The 20326-nt window shown below is 47.0% G+C and overlaps 1 protein-coding gene across 1 annotated transcript in view; it reads right to left on the bottom strand.

Moving 5' to 3' along the window:
* Positions 1-285: 285 nt before the first annotated feature.
* TMPRSS13 (transmembrane serine protease 13) overlaps positions 286-20326 on the bottom strand; it is a 177629-nt gene continuing 157588 nt past the window's right edge. Inside the window, exons 12-13 of the mRNA XM_069614461.1 lie at positions 12808-12960; positions 286-2232 (exon numbers count right to left, since the gene is read on the bottom strand). Of these exons, the coding sequence (XP_069470562.1) occupies positions 2221-2232; positions 12808-12960 (165 nt within the window). The 3' untranslated portion in view covers positions 286-2220. The remainder of the gene's footprint in view (positions 2233-12807; positions 12961-20326) is intronic.

The raw sequence follows: 20326 nt of genomic DNA, 5'->3' as shown, positions 1-20326 counted from the left end.
AGGTCTGTAGTGTGTACTCCTTTGGGTAATAAAAAAAGAACATCTTAAAATTGCAACAAAAAAATGTGTTTACATTTCAGAGAGGTGATTGTGTCCATGTGGAATAGTTCAGCGCCCTACCTTGTTAGAGAAGAAATCATCACAACAATGAGAATAATAATAATAAAATAATAACAACAACGACGCCAGTTTGGTTGCCTTGACACAGAAGGGGAAGTCTGCCACGACAGGAAGATTCCAACAGTGAACATTTAAGATGAAGGATGAGGACCACTGCAAGCAGCATTTTCAATTATTCATAATTTTAATTACTTTAAAATAATCTATGGTATGTACAGTGTCAAGTATTGCATTTTCTCGGATCAGAACATTATTGATCCAAGCTTAAAGTCCAACAGGTTTAAAAAACAGTACATGTTTCCTGATCCTCCCATTTTGCACCTCAAGGTCTGCGGGTGGAAGCGTCCAGCCGCATTGTCCCCGCCTTGGAAAGCGTGATGACGAAAGAGCGTGTGCCAGAACGTAGACAGAAGGCCAGGCTTACAGACGATGCGTTAGGCAGACTAGCCTCACAATAGTCACTACGGGAACGGAGCCCATCCACAGGGTGCTTACAACCCACTTTCTGCCCGGTGCAAATGTCTAGCGCGATCGCAGTGAATCAAACCAGTGGTAGCCCCCAACTCAGTACCATTTTAATTTAAAAAAATGGGTTCCAATGTTTCAAGACTGGGGAAAGCAGAGGTAAATGAGAATAGGTATGTCTGGCAGGGACCCTCGGTTGGTGAACGCAGCACCGTCTCTCCATGCCCCGGGCAACGGCCTGGCACTGAATGGAATGGGTAGGCAGGTTACGTACAGTCAATTGCACTCACAGACAGTAAAGGCTACCACATGACTGAATGTGTGTGTTCACTTGTGCGTCACCAATATCCTGTAACCCCCAATGGCTTTGGCCGAGGGATTGGCACCAGACTCGCCCCATATGTTGGAGATCCATTTCCGCAGCCCCCCCGATTTAAGCAGAGTGACAGCGGCACTTTTCCGCCCATGAGGCTAGAGACTGGATCATTTCATTTTGCCGCTCATTGGACCTCCATCATGGAACCCCTTTCTCCGGTCTTTCTGCACTTCCCCCTCTGATTCAGGATCTCATGGGGCATCACCCCAAAATATCGCTACCAAAAAACCAGCGGCCAAATATGCCAAATTTCAAAATGCATATTTCAACACATTTATAAGGGGGGGATAGGGTAATAAATATTGTATGGCGAGTATGGGTATGGGGGCTGCAAGGGGTCGCCCCCTCATATAAGTGCATTTAAATGTGCGAGGAAAAAAAGTATTCAGTATTTTCAGCCGCAGGATTTTTTTTCTGGAAAATATCACATGGATGACGTCTAGGTGGAGGTTCCCCGGAAGAGCCCCTGGTAGGCTGAAAGTCTCACTCCCCAGCCCTCCCCAATCTTCTACAATCCTTCCCTCTGCTACCTCCTCCACTCCCTGGGCCCGGCTTAATTGAAAGCAGCTGCGATTTGAGCCCCCTCTGCACCGGCCACATGGACTGCTCTAGAATCTCAAGTCTTCTCTACTGGCATGGCCACCCCTCTCCCCACCTGTATATTTGTTTAATGCTCATATTATATGTTTCCAATATATTCGATAGCATGTCTGTATACCCGCACTAGAGCGCGAGCTTGCAATTGCCATCAGACTTCCCAGGTAAACGTAACCTTCCTAGTCCAGCAAGGCTAGTGAGATGCTGTATCGGCAGGTAAGTGGCCAACTGTACACACCGGCAGCCTTCCACTTCGGACGTTTATGCATCCGCTGGCAGTAGAGCGCGCACACACACGCGTGTGGATTACCAGTTGCAATGACTCTTGGATGAGTGATCCGCGCTAGATGGAGGGGTGGGTAGGGGCGGAAGAGTGCAGGTTTTAAAGAACTAGTCACTTTTCTTTGTTTTAGACACGCACACATGATGCTGTAACCTTGGCTCTCAGTCCTGCTCCATCCAACATGGCGGCTTTTGCAAAGAATACAGAATCTCTCCCAGGGAGTGGCAAAGTGCATTCCCAAAAGTACAAAAAACTACAAATAAATAACATGTTCTGGAAAGGGGTCCTGCAGAACTGGCCAACCCATGGCGTGAGATCAGCGGCTTCCCTTCCAACGTGGTTTGCTCCATTCCCATTTAGAAATCATCGCGTTTAGGGGTCAGTGGGAACGCTGGAAAAAAAAAAAGAACACATCGGGATTTAGTAATGAAAAAATGTGCATCCACAATACACCTTGTTTGCAAATAGATCTCATTTGTAAACCAAAGGGCCCAAGCAGTGTCTTCGTTATTACACGTGGCAGTCATACCACTCATACGGTCATACCATTTGTTTATTGCACTTGCACGATCCGAATGCCACAAGACCTACTAGGACCGTTTTTTGTTTCTCATACCTGTTCCCCCACCCACCCCTGTCTTTTTGTGCACATTGTGTATAGGTGCATTATAAAATCCCAATAAAACTAAATAAAATATGGCCCGTGTCAAATTCATGCACTGAAACCAGGGGTGGATCGGCCTACAGGGAATTGGAGATTTCCCGCTAGGCCTCTCCATCCTGCACCTTTTTTTGTGGTAACCAATTTTATTTCCAAATGTTCTCATAGGAAAAGGTGCGGGCTTGCTGAACATGTGTAATATGGGGCCAGTTCTAAAACATTTCCAGGGCCTCCTGGTTCCCAGTCCACCTCCGACTGCAAGGTGCAGGCTCAGTATTTCATAAGCTTGAAAACTCAAGAGCAGGGCTGGCTCTGCATTGTGCAAACACAGCAGCAGAGAAGTGAAAACAGAAACCCAGGCCTGTTCTTGCTTGTAGCAGGGAGTTCATTGAAATTGACCTCATTTCCTTCTACTTCCTGTCTGCCCGTTGTAGATTTTTCAGTTTGACATGATCATAATCGAATTAATTGTTGATGTTATAGCGCCTCCTAACGGAATACGTTATGAACTGAGACTTTGGAGAGACTTCGGCTTGATAACCTTTTCAGGTACTTTCAGTGTTGCCAGGTCCGCTTATTATAAGCGACTTTGGGCTTGTTTTTGCCCAAAGTCGCTCATAATATTTGGAGGTCGCTTGTCGCGGTTTTCGTCCGCTTGTTGGACCTTCTGTGCGCGTGTAATTGGGCTTGTTTATATTGCTGTTAAGCCCATTACACATCGCACAGAGCGTCCTGCACTGGGCTGCTGGTAGCATTTGACGGCAATTGCTGCTTTGTCTTGCCCTCGGGTGCGCCCTGTATTTTGAATATGCTTAAGTGTTTGGCACTGATGGGATCGTTACTTGCCCATCAATGCCAAATGCCTAAACCTATGCAAAAAAAGCGCACTTTAAAAGTTTTGTCATGCAGGCACACACACTGGCATGTAAAGATGTAAAGAAGGGGATTGGTTTAGTTTAGCAAGCGTCACTCTATAGCAATATTATCCTGGTGATATCCCCAGTGCTGACGCATTATCCACTAACATCCTTTATTTATTTATTTTTTAAAAACTTTTTTTTGCAAGACTGGGTAAGAGGATTATTGGAATCTATATAAAACATTCTCAGAAAGATGTATTCAGGAAGGCCATGTTTTTCAGCTTCCAATTGGCCATGGTACAATATTATATAGCGCCTTGGATTAAGGCGCTATTTAAAACAATAAATACAAATATTTCAGGGCCGTATTATTTTGCAATCTGGGACTTCTAGTCACCATGCAATAAAATATTGTTGTTCTAACACACTATGTCAGTGTTCTGTCTATGTATGTTTTTCTTGTTGTGTTATGTTTCTTACTTTTGAGACCTTTCCACAACTTTTTAGGTGCACGCTTGTTTTTTCAGCTTATTTGGATGGGAGTCAGCTTGTTTTGGGCTTGTTTTTGAAGGGCATTCAGCTTATTTTTTCCTTCCGACCTGGCAACACTGGGTACTTTGGGCTTTCGTGGTCAGGGGAGTTTGAGTTGCCCTGCGAGGGCAGGTATCAGACTGTGTTCCGTGCCTGTTCTCACACATGTTTCTAGATGAAGCATTGATTCTATTCCCGTCTCCCTGGATGCACTGTCGTTTGAGGTGGCAAAAAAAAAATAACAAACATATTGTGTGCCTCTGGTAACCTCATTGCTTTCCTGCCTTCTGACTCCAAATCGTGCGGGGCTCCACTCCTGGTCTTTGTTTTTACCTTAGTTTTAAATCAGGCGGTTGTATTCAATTGAAGTAACGCAATACTACATCTCCCAGCAGGCAATTGATGGAGGAGTGAAAGACCAATATTGGGCCATGGTGTCTCACTGTCCCCTCTGTGTGAAAAGGCCATCGTGTGTTCAATAAGAAGGCTGGAAACAGATATATCAAAGTGGGGACTTGTTTAAAACATGATCAAAATTGTTCTGAAATGAGTCACCTATAGGTTACTAACATCACTGTTTCTTGTGTTTAGCTGGATACGTTGGTATAGCTAAAGGATACCACTACTGAATTATCACAATGTCCTGTGGTAAAAAAAAACTGTCTTTTATGTTACCTGTGTTTGGGATAGTTTATGTGACCAAGAGGACTCTTTGTGTGTTTTGGATTGAATACATTTTGATATATTTTTGCTCACTGGACCATTTCATCTTTAGTATATGCTGATTGAGATGTTGTGTAAACCTTGCCTGGGTTCATGCTGTGTCTACAACGTGTAGTGCTAAATCAAAGTGTAGCTTGTTGTGGAATCCTCTGTCACCCATGAACGGTTTGTACAGGCTCGCCAAACACTCTCCTTGCCTCACCCAACCAGCCCCCCCGCCCATGCCCTAGCCACCAGACCCTACCATTTTACCCTCTGTAAATACCTCCATGCTAGAGCCCTCCGGTCTTCTAGCACCAACTCTCTGCAGATCATACGCTTCTCTAAGCAGAGAGTGGGGGTAGATCTCTCTCCTCTGCAGGACCCTCCTTCTGCAATGGTCTCCCTGACCCTCTCAGACTTGAGGAGGATAGCCATACGTTCTGGAAGCTGCACAAGACCCTCCTTTTCTCTTCCTCCTTCCCTCTCCCCCTCCTATGCTAATGTTCCCCCTCTGCCTCTTGTCTGCTACCGGGTTCCTTCTGATTCGTACAGGGCACCAGGCTCTCCTCACCCAGTCTACCCCTGCACCCGATCTCCTCTGACCTCCCCACCTGTCAAACTAGAAATTATATCGTGCCTCCTATTGCTATGAATATATGTATATTGGCCTACGCCAAGCTGCTAACAAGCTGCTTATAAACTACATGTGAATAAACTCTCATTGCAAGGTCCTGACCTTAGAAACCATGTAAACTGTCATTTTGGGTCAAGCCGCCATTTTAGGTTTTCTTGCTCTATAAAGTCACCACGTGAGTTAAAATGGTAGCCTATGTTATTCAGAACAGAACTCGATTGTCATGACCTCTGTACAGCTAATGTATAACTTGCCTGCAGGCCACTTGTTAGGGTCATGAGCTGAGACCTTGTCCTTCTGCTGACCTGTGTGCAATGGATTACCTGTATCACCGAAACTGATCTATAATTGAATGAGAACACCTGCTTAACTATATTGTATAAATTAAGTCCCGCATTGTAATGTTAGGCCTAGAGCATACATTATTACCATTTCTTCTTGTTAATGTATAAACCTAAGATGAACTAGATTTGACCTGGCAAGGGACCCTAGAGCAGTAACTTATTTATGGAATGGTTAACCTGAAGAAAGGCTGGACAACAGGCTGGAGAAATGTATAAAAGCCTGACTGTTTCAATGAATATTTGCACTCACTGAGTACACCGAACGACGTCGGAGTTCGCTGTGTTGTACTGAGGGTCGATAGCTATCTGAATTTTGTTCTGTTCTTTTGTAACTGGATTCAGTATAAAATAAAGTGCTTTGTATGTTCCTTTGTAACCTATGTTTGGTGTGTTTCCTTTTTGGTTACCCTGCCTCAAATTATTTCCTTGTTTTCACAGTTGGCGCCCGGAATAGGGACCCTCAAGATTGATGCCGGATTATTGAAGGTTGACGCATGCTATCGGACCGGGATCGGACGGTGTGACATAACGAGCCCGACTGAACGAGACGCGACACCTCAACAGCGCTGCACGATCCGTTCCCTGGACGATAGCCGTGTGGTCTGAGACGGCATCTTGACGAGGGTCAATTTTTTGAGGCGGGCAGATTTGCCGAAATCACCATACACAAGGTAAAATTCGTTAGGTAAGTCCTTTGTAAACCGATCGGTCCTCCTTAGGTTTGGTCAGGTGAGTCGTTACCCGACTCTTAATTCAACCCTGACAATTTGAATTTGGCGCATTGTATCTGCAGACACAATTATTGACCAGGTAACACCAAGTATTTGAGAAATGCCTGGGAAATTGTCTAGCTGCTTTAGGGCATTATTCCGCAGCGATAGACAATCTTTGGAATTTAGCCGTCCGGCAACACATGAGGGGTCACCGGCATGTACTATGTACTGTAAGCATGGCATTGGAAGTGTAGTATTTAATAAAATTCGGCACAGACAAACCAGACATGCCTCTGATCTGAACTTCAGTGGCCAGTCAATGGTAGTTTTGAGATCCCTCGTATTGAATATTTAGAGTCAGTGTTGTTAAAAAAGAAGGCCAGACCTGCAGCATTTGATGTTTTGCAAAATTGGAAAAGAGAAGCGTTGCAGCAGCTTAAAAGTAGGGAAAAACATGTGCGCCGTCATAAAACAAATGCTGAAAAGGCGTTGTTATATGATCAGGACAAACAGTCTGAGTCGGTTAGGAATATGGACAGGGCTTTCTCACTCGGTATTCAGAAAATCTATCCTTCTAAAGATCTTCATGTTTCTGATGAGTTTATCGACAAATTGTTAAATGAACGAAGGCCTGGTGCCTCTGCACCACCTCCGTATGTTCCTCTCCCTCCTGCTGTACCTCTTCCTGCTGTTATTCCTGCTCTTCCTGCTCAACCTGTTGTTCCTATTCCTCCGATTGTTGTTCCTCCACCTGCTCCTCTGCCTCTTCCCATTGCACCAGTAATAGTACCTCCATCGAATTTGCCTGCACCCTCACTCCCAAGTAGTTCTGTACCGCTTGTAGTTGATCAGGGTGCGGGGTCGAGGATTGTTACTCGTAATACTGTTCCTACAGAAAAGAAACAGGATTTGTTTGCAGGGGCTAAGCATTGTATGGAGAGAGATGATCGAGCAAATGTTCTTGCCACACTTTCTAATATGGATAATTTTCCTGAGAAAAATGTTTTCATTGAAGGTTTAGGGATTCATTTATGTGTAACGTGGGGTAAATTAAATAATGCAGATCTCCCACAAGGGTTGAGGGACCTGAATACTTTAGCGTTTTCGAGAGACACTGTGGAGAAGGTACATGAGCATGTTGAGAGGATATTTGAGTATAAAAAGGAGTTGGAAAGGTTACGGAAAGAGGATGACGAAGAAGAAAGTATGTATGTACAGAAACAATTTCTTCCGTGTCGTAAATCGACATCTGAGGAGGCGCGAATTTGTACAAAAGATGCGATTAGATGGATTTCAGACATATCGATAACTCCAGTTGAGGTATATGACACATACAGTCAATATACACTAGAAATGTAGAGGAAAGTGATACAGGTAATGGTAGAGTACCTGCAGGATGAATGTTTAAAGAGAACGGTTAGTTGTCCCACAGAGTTATTGAGCATTTATAAGAGAGCTTTTTCACTTGACACTTCTTCAACTGCTTTAGCGCTCGACTTAGCTCTGTTGCTTAGTAAGCGTTCGGAGTTGCCTACTTCTCAGTTGCCTATGAGAGAGGTTCCTCCGACATTTGTCCCAAAGGTTGAGATTCCTGCTAATGCTGCAGCAGATACACCTGCTGTGGACATTCCTGCACATTATGTATCGCAGTTTGTTCACGACCCGTTTTCACGACAGGAAGTGAATGCTATTAGACAAACTATTCCTGACATTAGGAAAAATCCGACAGGGTTCTATAAAGAGATAGAGTCAGTTTTGCAGTCCTCAGTGTTTACCCTAGGCGACATTGATTTGCTATTCCCTGTACTCCTGCCTGTAGATTTGTGGAAACAAGTTAGAACTATAGACGATGTACCAGGGTTGGGAGATACATGGGCTAACATAGTTAGGCTTGATGGGGAAAGGCCAGCTGGTGAGAGACCACCTCAGGTCATACTAACTTTGCCTGACAGAATCATTGCAAAACTGAAAACTATAATCCCCGAAAAGAGAATTATTTGGGACAAGCTTACAGCCTGTGTCCAAGGAAAATCTGAGGGTGCTACCGAGTTCTTTAATCGGTTCGAACAGGTATTCTCGGATTTCAGTGGACAAGACTTAGGCACAGAGTCTGGGGAAAAGATTATTTGTGGACAAATTTGTACGTGGATTGCTGCCTGACATCCAGTCACAAATGATGTCTTCTGAGAGCGCTTGGCAGGCGAAATCCCAATCAGAAGTACTGCACATGGCTCAGTACTAAGAGAACCGTGTCAATAATGAAAAAGATAGAGTCGAGAAGAGAAAAGGTGATTTGAAGACTAAAGTATTGTTACAGCAAATTGTTAGAGGCCGCAGAGGGGGTAGTTCGCAGATTAGAGGTCAGTATGTTCCACAAGGGAATGTGCCCTTGGGTCCTGTGAATATTTACCAGTGTGCCTACTGTCGCCAGGAGGGTCATTGGCGTGCACAATGCCCCGTCCTTCGACAGAGGTCGAATACCACATTTGGAAATATGATCCAGAGGTCGCCCGGGTGTAGGGGGCCCTGGTTGAGGCCAGTTTTCGCAAGATCCCCAACAACCTTTTTCACAGGATAATCAGACTTCGAGTGTGGATACTAGAAACATATTTGATCATCCTTCTGCTGCATATCTATCTGAGGAGCTTCCTTTTGATGATATTTTGTTTTTTCGTTAGGATTGCCCGAAGCAGGGTTTGGAACATACACCTATTCCCGTTAATCAGAAAGGTCCCTACGTTGAAATGGTAGTGGAAAATAGGAAACATCAATTTGTGATAGACACTGGAGCACAGAAGTGCTCCATTGATCATTCTCGGGTTCCAAACATTCCACTGTCAGGGCAAACCAATGTTTCTGTAGGGTTTTCTGGCACACCAGTTGTTTGTCCGGTTTCTTCACCGGTACCTATTTCTTTGGGTCCCTTTACGGACCACTGTCCATTTCTCTTGACTTCGAACTGTGGAGAGAATTTGCTGGGGTTGAATCTGTTGAAGGAATTAAATGCGGTAATTCATTGTTCTTCTGATGGAGTGCGTTTGACGATTTCACCACAGCAATGTTCTGTTTCGCAATTCTTGACTAGACCTTTGCCGCCAGAATTCAGTAATGTACCAGAGTGTTTGTGGGCAGTTGATGACAATGATGTCGGTGTTTTGCAGATTGAGCCTGTTAAAATAGTTATGAAACATGGAATTAAGCTGCCCCGTATTCCACAGTATAAGATCTCAGTTGAAGGCGAGCGAGCTTTGAAGAGCGTTGTTTCCGATTTTGTGCATCGTGGGGTGATTGAGGCGATTGCAGGAAGTTTGTGCAATAGTCCGATTTTACCCGTGTACAAAAAAGGCGATAATGCAATTCCATTTAGTTTTATAATTGATTTACGTGCCATTAATAAAGTCGTCACTCCGCAATTTCCAATTGTGCCTGATGTGACGACAATATTAACCATGATTCCAGCTACGGCTACTCACTTCAGTGTTGTGGACCTAAAGAATGCTTTCTTCAGTATTCCTATACATGAGGATAGTAGATACTTGTTCGCGTTCACCTTAGGGGGACGCTCATTCACATTTACTCGTGCACCTCAAGGTTATACTGAGAGTCCTAGTATTTATAGTAGGGCTTTGAAAGAGCAGCTTGATACCCTTGGATTGCCCCCTACTTGTACGTTGCTTCAATATGTTGATGATTTGCTTTTAGCCGCTGACTCTGAGAGCTCTTGTAAAGAGGGCACTGTGTTGTTGCTCATCCATCTAGCTAAGCATGGTCACAAAGCTTCGCTTAAAAAGTTTCAATATTGTTGCCAGGAGGTCACCTATTTAGGCTATCTCCTGTCAAAGGAGGGAAGAAGATTGACACCTGAAAGAATAAAACACATTTCTGGCATGTCTGACCCAAATACACAAAAGGAAGTTAGAGCCTTGATAGGTATGGCTTCTTACTGTAGGTTATGGATCCCAAACTTCTCACTAGTGATAAAACCGATGTTGGCCTTGACGAAGAAGGGTATTTCTTCACCATTGCCATGGAATACGGAGCATCAACATTCATTCGAGTTGCTCAAGACTGCATTATGTTCGGCGCCAGGTTTGGGCACACCGAACTATGAGAAGGCCTTTGTGTTGTTTGTGCATGAATGTGATGGATGTGCTTTGGCTGTATTAACGCAGGAACATGGAGGGAAGAATAAGCCATGCGGTTACTACTCTTCCGCCCTTGATCCTGCTGCATGCGCTTTGCCAAGATGTTTGCGTGCTGCTGCTGCTGCTGCTGCTGCGTCTGTAAAACAGAGTGAGGGAATGGTCCTAGGCCATGATTTAACCCTGATGGTGCCTCACTCTGTAGATATTCTATTGAACAAAACCCAAACGCAACACCTCACTTCCGTACGACTGACAAGATATGAATTAATCTTGTTTGCTCCCCACATTCAAATTAGGAGGTGCTGCATTCTTAATCTGGCTGAACGCCTACCTTTCCCGCAAAATACTGTTTGCGGTGATGAAGAGTCACATGACTGCCTGTATACTACTGAACAAGATACAAAAGGCAGAGTTGATTTGAGGGACACTCCTTTGGATAACCCACAAGGGGAGCTGTTTTGTGATGGCTCCTGCTTCAAACTACTGGATGGTACATCCACAGCTGCTTATGCAGTCACTACATTGAGTACGGTTGTGGAGACCAAGAGAATTACGCATAACTGCGCAGGCCGCAGAGATTATAGCATTGACTTGAGCTTGTGAGCTTTCCGAAGGGCTAACAGTAAACATATATACCGATAGCCAGTATGCCTTTGGGGTGGCTCATAACTTTGGGAGACTTTGTTCAGAGAGGGTTTTTAACTTCGCATGGCACCAAGATCCAACATGGCTCCCTGATAGTACAATTACTTTCAGTGCTTGCGCTCCCTAGTCAGTTAGCGATCATTAAGTGCGCAGCACATCGCCAGATTATAGATGATGTAGGGAAAGGGAATGCTTTTGCTGATCAAATAGCTAGACAAACTGCCACTGATCTCTTCACGGAGATGTATGTTTCAAGGGAGACTGTAGATGCCTATGCAATGGATGAGGGTGTTGGGTCTGTACGGGATATCCAAGCCGATGCCACATTAGAAGAATCCAAGAGGTAGCTTTGGGCCTCCTTCTGTCCCGTTTGAAGTGATTCACTTTGACTTTATTGAAATGGAGCGATGTAACAATCTAAAATATGTCCTTGTGGTCATTTGCGCCTTTAGTAAGTGGGTCGAGGCTTTCCCTGTTAAAGACGCTACAGCCATGACCACTGCAAAGACCATGTTAAAGGAATTCTTCCCACGGTTCGGTTTGCCGAGAGTTATCTGGTCGGATAATGGTCCGCATTTTATCGCTGCTGTAATTCTACAGATATGTACAGCAATGCAAATTGACAAACGATTTCATTTGGCCAGACATGCTCAGAGCGCCGGATTAGTGGAAAGACACAATGGTATCATAAAAAACAAGCTCGCTAAGATGTGTGCCGGCACCAAACTAAAATGGCCGGACGCCTTACCGATGGGGTTACTAGCCATGCGTACAACCCCTCAAACTAAGACTTGGCTCTCTCCATTTGAGGTGGTAATGGGGAGACCTGCCAATATCTGGGGTCTTCCGAAGCCTAGGGCATTGAGGAATGTAGAAAATGTATTGCTTTCAGACTATTGTAGCCAGTTGACTAAAAACCTGTATTTCATCTATCACCAGGTACGAGATGCTTTACCCGCGCGATACGAGGGCCCAGGCCACAGTATACAACCTGGAAGTTGGGTTTTGGTCAAATCCTTTGACCGATCTTCCTGCCTTGCACCTCGGTGGCGGGGCCGTTCCAGGTCCTGCTGGTCACCCAAACAGCGGTGTGTGTCGCAGGCCGGAAGCATTGGATCCACGCGACGCATGTCAAGAAACTTTTTCAATGAATATTTGCACTCACTGAGCACACCGAACCACGCCGGAGTTCGCTGTGTTGTACTGAGGGTCGATAGCTATCTGAATTTTGTTCTGTTCTTTTGTAACTGGATTCAGTATAAAATAAAGTGCTTTGTATGTTCCTTTGTAACGTGCATTTGGTGCGTTTCCTTTTTGGTTACCCTGCCTCATATTATTTCCTTGTTTTCACACACCCACCTGCACTTGCCCTTCTGGGTTCCCTCCCTCTGCACTGGCCTGGCCGGAGCTGCACCACCCGAGCCCTCGAAGCCCCGTCGCTCGCACTTCACACGCCCCTGCACTCTGTTCTCCCTGGGCTCTGTCCACCTTCCCCCTGACCTCCCATGTCACTCGTTTACCCCTGTAGCACCCTCCCCCCTCCCATTACTGCACTGCACGATCCGAAGGTCACAAGAACTAGTAGGACAGTTTTGTTTAGTCATCCCTGTTAAACCCCTCCTTTCCCCCCTCAACCCCGCATCTGGTCTTGTTGTGCCTTGAAACCAGTTTATGGGCGCATTATAAAAACCCAATAAATAATACAATCCCCTCCTGTAACTCACTTACCTCCATTTCGCTGAATATCCAGGTGAGGTAGGATGTGACCCTGGCATACACGCCGGGCTTGAGCGCCTGGCCGCAGCCGGTTCCCCAGCTGGTCACTCCAGCTAAGTACCATAGACCGTTGACTTCACACACCAGCGGGCCCCCGCTGTCCCCCTGAAAACAGAAGCAGGACGTTACAGAGTGTGTGCGTTTCTCTGTCCTCTGTGACTCGGCTCAGCAGGGGCATGGGGCTGTGGGGTGGGCTGCGGTGGGGTGGGGAGCAGGGGGGGCTGGGGTCAGCTGAAGCTCATGAGTTGGCCGGGCAGGCTCAGCCTTTTAAACTTTGGTTAAAACGAGTTGAGCAATATTAACTCATCGTATTCATACGCCATTCAAAGGTTAGGACACGTCATATGATAAAACATTACCACAGGCGACACATACATGTCGTCAAGCTACCCCCTTCCCCAGTGCCTTAAGTGGCACTACAAATCGAGCCGGGGCTCATCGAGGGGGCGTGGCCTAGCAGCGGGGGGGTCTTGATTACCCATTAGGCCACGCCCCCTTGACAAGCCCCAGCTCAATGGGCTACTGGCACCCCTGCCAGGAAGCCTTTTGCAGAGATTAGCACCCTCTCTGCATTTATTTTCTATAGGCTTGCCTGGCAGGGGACAGCGCCTCGCCTATTCAGCCTTAATGCTGGTGCTGCCCCTCGCCAGCTGGGGAGGGGCAGCGTCACCATTAAGGCTAAAAGGGTGAGGCCACTGGAAGCAGAGGCCTTTTTCCTAAAGACAAACTCCGGCGAATCTGCAGTAGCTTCAGTATTTAGAAAGCAAGGCCTCTGCTTCCAGCGGCCTCACGTTTTCTCCATAATGGTGGCGCCGGCCCACGTGCATCCCTTGATTAAAGGGATGCTCCGCAGGTGCGGTGCCACCATTACGGCTGAAAGGCATTTTTTCTGAGGCCTGAAGCTCTCGCACACGAGCGAGAGCTTCAGGCTGTAGAAAAAAAATGCCTTTTCGTGTAGTGGCCGGGGCTGCCAGGGGAGATTAGTGGGCCCCGGCAGGGCCCCGCCTCAAAACGAAATTTCGGAGCCTGCCCCGGCAGGCCCCGGCCCACTTAAAGCCCTGGGCCTTCCCCATGGATGCAAACGTAGTAACAGCACACGGCCTGGAACTGGGCAGTGTAAGAGGACAACTCATTTTGTGGGAAAGCGGAGCCCCATTTACGGGTTGGCAGCGCAATAAGACTGATTGGCACGTGAAATTACATTAAAACATTTTTTTATTATAAATAGAACCAAATAACTGAACTAATTTCAACATTCAGTGGACACTAGGAAGGCGCCACGTCTACCCACAGCTGCCCACAAAGCCATGCAGAGAAGCGGAGCTTGTGAAGCCAGACGGCCAGCAGCTCGCCTGAGGCACGAAATGGCGGCCACATTATTGGACACCTCGAGCAGGCGCCGCAGGCGGCAAGCAGCTCGCCTGAACCATAAAATGGCGGCTTCCCAATTGGACAACTGGAGCAGACGGCCAGCAGCTCGCCTGACGCACGAAATGGCGGCCACCTTATTGGACACCTCGAGCAGGAGCCAGCTCGTCTGAACCATAAAATGGCAGCCTCCCAATTGGACACCTGAAGAAGGCGGCAGCAGCTCGCCTGAGGCATTAAATGGCTGCCTCCCAATTGGACACCTGGAGCAGGCGCCGCAGTCTGTCTACAAGCGAGGGAAGCTGCATGGCACTGGACAGTAGCGGACACAGCATCCGTGAAGCTGCCGCCTAGGGTGGCCAACTGTCTGGTATTTTGCAGGATCGTCCTGTATTTGGGGACTCTGTCACGCAGTTTGCAGAGTGGCTGTGCGGGACGGAGTTGTCCCGACTTGCTTTGTTCCCTGAAGTGCGACTCTCGGGATACAGCAAGGCGGGACAACCTGCGTCCAACACCGCCATTCTGCAAACTGATTTAACTGAAGGGGCCGTCTACACACCACGGCGCTGCCACCTGCAGTTTTCTTTCTCTGGGCGGCTCTGCTCCTTTTTTGAGCCTGCAAGTCGAGCTGCTGCCGCCGCTGCTGTTCCGATCTTGATTCCAATGCTAAAGCTTTGTTCCTGGGGTAGTGATGGTCATGGAAAACGTGACCATCACCTCCCAAGGATAAACCCTTTGCATTGCAATTAAGCCAGGTGTTAAGAGCCATTAAGAAATTGTTTAAATTACAAAAGGGGCGGCCAAACGTGAATAACAATGTGACGTCATCACCGCCTTGTGGGAAAGTGTCCCGCAAAAGGATCTCGTAAAGTTGGCAACCCTACTGCCACCTGACACCGTTACTACATGCTTTGGGTAATGTGCCCCCACCTGGGGGATACGGCGCAATCCTAGAAAGCTCTCCACATTTAAATGAATCCAATTGCTGGAACACTCCTTATCCGCCCGACAATGAACATGCTCTCTAGTGTATTCTTTATAATAATTTAGGAGTAAGGCTATGCAGGGCAACTTCAGGTAACTGTCTACAGTTTAAAACAGAGACCCCTCCTTTCCTCAGTGTATAACTGCCCTTTAAAAAAAGGCCCTCTACCCAGCCCCCCCCACCCCCAACAGTGCATAGTTCCTAGTCCACCCTCGGGAGCACAAGGTACACAATACGCGCTGTTCTGTGGAGTTCTGTAGGAGGAGCAGGGCAGGAAACGGGCTGCGCCGACCACAAAGTGTGACCTAACGACGACCAGCTGCAAACTCAAATCAAGTCTGCTGTTTAAGAACGTGTGTACACGATCAAATAGCTGGAAATGGGATTTCCGCAGCTTTGCAGAAGAGCGCCTCTGCCCAGCAGGCCTCTGGACCAGGCACTAGAGTGCTCCTTGCTTCTTGGATGGGCACCGCACAGGGCCCGTGGACTCTTCTCTGCATATGGGGAAGTTCTCTGGCCGTTCTTTCACCTCTATGTTGTCTCTTGTCCGCCGAAGGCAGCTCAACTTCTCCCTATTAGGACAGCGCTTCTCCCTCTGCTTCCATCACCTTGGCTCTGCACTATTAGGACAGCGCTTCTCCCTCCGCTTCCATCACCTTGCCTCTGCACTATTAGGACAGCGCTTCTCCCTTCGCTTCCATCACCTTGGCTCTGCACTATTAGGACAGCGCTTCTCCCTCCGCTTCCATCACCTTGCCTCTGCACTATTAGGACAGCGCTTCTCCCTCTGCTTCCATCACCTTGCCTCTGCACTATTAGGACAGCGCTTCTCCCTCCGCTTCCATCACCTTGCCTCTGCACTATTAGGACAGCGCTTCTCCCTCCGCTTCCATCACCTTGCCTCTGCACTATTAGGACAGCGCTTCTCCCTCTGCTTCCATCACCTTGCCTCTGCACTATTGGGACAGCGCTTCTCCCTCCGCTTCCATCACCTTGCCTCTGCACTATTGGGACAGCGCTTCTCCCTCCGCTTCCATCACCTTGCCTCTGCACTATTGGGACAGCGCTTCTCCCTCTGCTTCCATCACCTTGGCTCTGCATTATTAGGACAGCGCTTCCCCCTCTGCTTCCATCACCTTGGCTTTGCACTATTAGGGCAGCGCTTCTCCCTCTGCTTCCATCACCTTGGCTCTGCACTATTAGGACAGCACTTCTCCCTCCGCTTCCATCACCTTGCCTCTGCACTATTGGGACAGCGCTTCTCCCTCTGCTTCCATTACCTTGGCTCTGCACTATTAGGACAGCGCTTCTCCCATCACCTTGGCTCTGCACTATTAGGACAGCCGGCAGAGGTCGACTGGTTCCAAGGTCTTCTCTCCTTCGAGCTTCACGATTGTTCCGGCTTTAGAAAGAGGGGGACTTACAAACCGGTCTTGTGTGCACCAAGCGTGAGGCCTTGCACAGCAATTCTCCCAAAGAGGATCCCCCTCTCCCAAAAACAGCCAGAGGTCCCACTTAACTCAACTCCTTTAATCTCCTCAGCCAGGTGAAGGCACATTCCATTCAGATCAGTCCCGTAGAGGGTCCGTGACTTAGAACATTCCGTCTCCCACAGAAACATCCCAAGTCCCATGCGGACAATGATTGCATCACTTTCCTATATAGTCCATGCTCTACAGTTCCTCCCAACCTCACTTCCAATCCTCAGTCTGAAGGAAGCGAAACCTTCCATAAAAGCATTTCTACATTTCATTATAACTATTGAACGTCACCTTGGTTCATCTACAGGATATTTGCCGCGTCCTCATCCTTCACTGGTTGGAGCGTCATTCTATGGCTCCACCACTTCCCGTCTTGCCAGGACGGAAGAAGTATGGTCCATTATCTTTTGAACCAGTCCTTCTTCTGTTTCCATAGTGGCCATCTTGTGTGTTGTTTTTTGGGCGAGTGCATTTGTGCTTCTAACATGAACCAATTCTCCAAAAAGAAAAACGTCATAGAACTCAGGTGCCAAGGGCGAAAAAGGCCACCATGCCATGCTGTACCAGTCAGTAATAAGGGGGTCAGTCCACGTTTGAAAAAGAAAAAAAAAAAAAAACAGTGAGCTCAGTCCTTTTAACTTGGGCTGGTCGGCCATTACCGGTTGGTTCGATTTAGCTCGATGACTTATCACCCAATTCCAGAGCTTCTCATCTTGGCAATTATTTGATGTGTTGGCTGCTCTTGGCATGGCCAACCACTGCTTCATACGTCACCACTGCGAATAAGTATGGAGGATGAAAGAAAAAGGAAACGAGATTGGAAGCTGGGTGACTTTGCTTTTGAACAGCCATAAACAGTCAATGAGGCTAAGCCAATGTTACTCCATGGCAAGCGCGCTTGATTAATCGACCAATCAGTGACGCAAAGCATGAGCAGCTAAAATGGGACCAAACAGATCTTGGCAATGGAATTCCCAACGTTTATGGACTTCAACTTAGAGGAACCTTAACCTTTACTGGAAAAAAAAATTCCCACCGAGGTCTCCCTTTTTTTATTAAAGGGAATATGGTTTAGTTGGTATGGCGTTACTTTAAAAGATTTGTGTTGGATCAAACATTCTGCACAATATTTTGCGGTGTAGGTGTGTGGGTTACGGGAATTTAGCATTCTATGCTTTCTGAATGCTGTTTCACTGACCCTACTGTGCATGAACTGCAGTATGTTTTGTGGTATATTTTTACTTCATTGTGTCCATTCTTGTCTACTGCACGTGTTTATAGTATCTCTATTCGGCCGGACACCATTTTCACGCGTTTTCTAGGTATCTGCTACTACATCCCAAAGCCTAGGTTTTTGAGAGATCACGGGCAAAAAAGCGCCTTTTTCAGCCTCTATCCAAATCTCCATCAAAACAAGATTATTCCCCATCATTTTAGGCATAAAACCATTACTGAAGCTTCTCCAATTTGGCACGAGTGTCCATGTTTGTGCAGACCAGTTGCCTGCCAAATCTGAACTTCCATGGACGAGAAAAACAATTAGGGGAAACATGTTTGCATTTCCCTATGCAAGTTTGATGTACTGCAACTATTGCGCGTCATGGGCAAGGTACTAACAAACAACTCGGTCTCAGAGTTAAAAAGAAGAATCGGTCAATGGGGAGTCAATAGACTGTCTTGGTGTGGTTTGATCCTTTGGCTGCGGTCTCTCTAGCCAGGATTATAAGATCTCTGTGGTCTTTCCCCACCTCCTGGACACGTGGGATCCAGACTTGCTTCAAGTCTCACCACACTTGGGTTGCACTCCTCCAGATCTTACTGGGCCCAAGGAGCTTCTGGTGAACACCCTGCAATACTGGCGAGGGACTCAGCTACAGTCATTGCCCACACAGGAGGAACAGGTGTGGCTACCAGAGTCATTGCCCACACAGGAGGAACAGGTGTGGCTATCAGAGTCATTGCCCACACAGGAGGAACAGGTGTGGCTACCATAGTCATTGCCCACACAGGAGGAACAGGTGTGGCTACCATAGTCATTGCCCACACAGGAGGAACAGGTGTGGCTACCAGAGTCCTTTCTCACACAGGAGTGAAACTATCATTCTCTTATTTTGAAAAATAGCTGGTGCCTTAAAAGTAATCATTGGTAGTTGACGCAAGAATGTCAGACATTACCTCTTTCACCAGCTCTAAAAAAATTAAATACCTGACGGGGTACCCAAAACCACTTGCTTTGGCTCACGATATGGACTCCCAACTCTTGCCTTTATAGCTAAAGGTTTAGACATTTCCTGGAAATAATTTTATAAACGCCTCCCCATTCATGGCCTAATCTCAACAACATCTCCGAACAAGAACAGGGACAGGGACGTGAGAAGATTTCGATAAGTCCCTCATCGAGAAGTCTCCTGCCCATTTCAGGAGTAGGTTCACTTACTGGTAGAACTACTCTTCTAGCATATTTGTGGATGAGTGATGCTTGATAGAGCCCACCATGAGCGGCGGCTTGTTTTTTTATAGAGGTTATTCTAAGTTATATTTGAGGGTAAGGCCTGGGTAATGGCTTTGAACAATTCTCCGGCAGAAATAAAGTAGTTGTCGAGACGATTGCTGGAGAGTCGATGGTTACGTTACAGGAAGATGGATGATTGGATGGCGTTTACACTCCATAAACACCTTATTTACAGAGCTTCTTGAGGGTTTGAATTTGAGGCTCCAGCTTGCGGAGAACGGGACTGCTTGAGCACAGCAGCCAGGTCTCCTTGAGCCCCGCTGGATCCCTATGATCCTCAAATTCAAGTTAGCAGTCAGGATCTGCAAACATCTACTGCAATCCAAGGCCTGTTATCTGCAAGTCTGGCTGATGCTCGAATGGAGCAGATGGCCCTGCCAGGCATCCCTCAGGTCTAGCTAGCTAGTCTGGGCAGACATAAGAGGGTTTGGCATCTGAGTGGGACGCTAGAGATGTGACACACACGTGGTTGTACTCCATACCAATTACTTAGCTATGCTGTGTCAGATGTTCATGTACTTGCATGTATGAGCCATTACAGTGAAATCTGCAATATGTTCTAGGAAACCCACCAAGCCCTTAGCACCAAGTTCCTAAGGGACCAATAAAGGCCTGGGCTAGCGTTACTGGACTGGAAACGCAGTCATTATCTCAAGGCCGTCTGTCAGAATATGGGATACATGTACCATTAACACGTTGGACAACTTTGCCAGTCCGTTGCACTTTTGAATATGTGAACACATCGGTGGGTCTGAGCTGCTAAGACAGCAGGACTACACCAAGCTTCCGGGGGCAAAGGAATGGCACAGTGTGGCCTGAGTGACTAATGATGGCCTAACAAGTCTGAATCCTTCTTCCCTATAAGGAAGGGCCCTAATAAGCTAATATTTGGCTAGCCTGCTAATTTCTTTATCCGAGGTACGGAGCAGTAGTAAATATCAGCCTTCGTCTTGTTCCGGTGGCGATGTGGAGGATTTGTAGGATTGGCTATTGTGGAAGAGGGCGTGCAGTGTTAGGCAGCAACAGCAATGAGGGGAAGGGCACCATACAATCCTGGCACAGCTGTAGGCATGCTCTGAAGAGCTTGGGGTGAAAGTAACAGAGAGGCCACTCTATGGTGGAACA

This window comes from Ambystoma mexicanum, chromosome 9 (assembly GCF_040938575.1).
Source record: "Ambystoma mexicanum isolate Mex_15411 chromosome 9, UKY_AmexF1_1, whole genome shotgun sequence".
Lineage (NCBI taxonomy): Eukaryota > Metazoa > Chordata > Amphibia > Caudata > Ambystomatidae > Ambystoma > Ambystoma mexicanum.
This window is presented reverse-complemented; position numbering and strand designations above follow the sequence as displayed.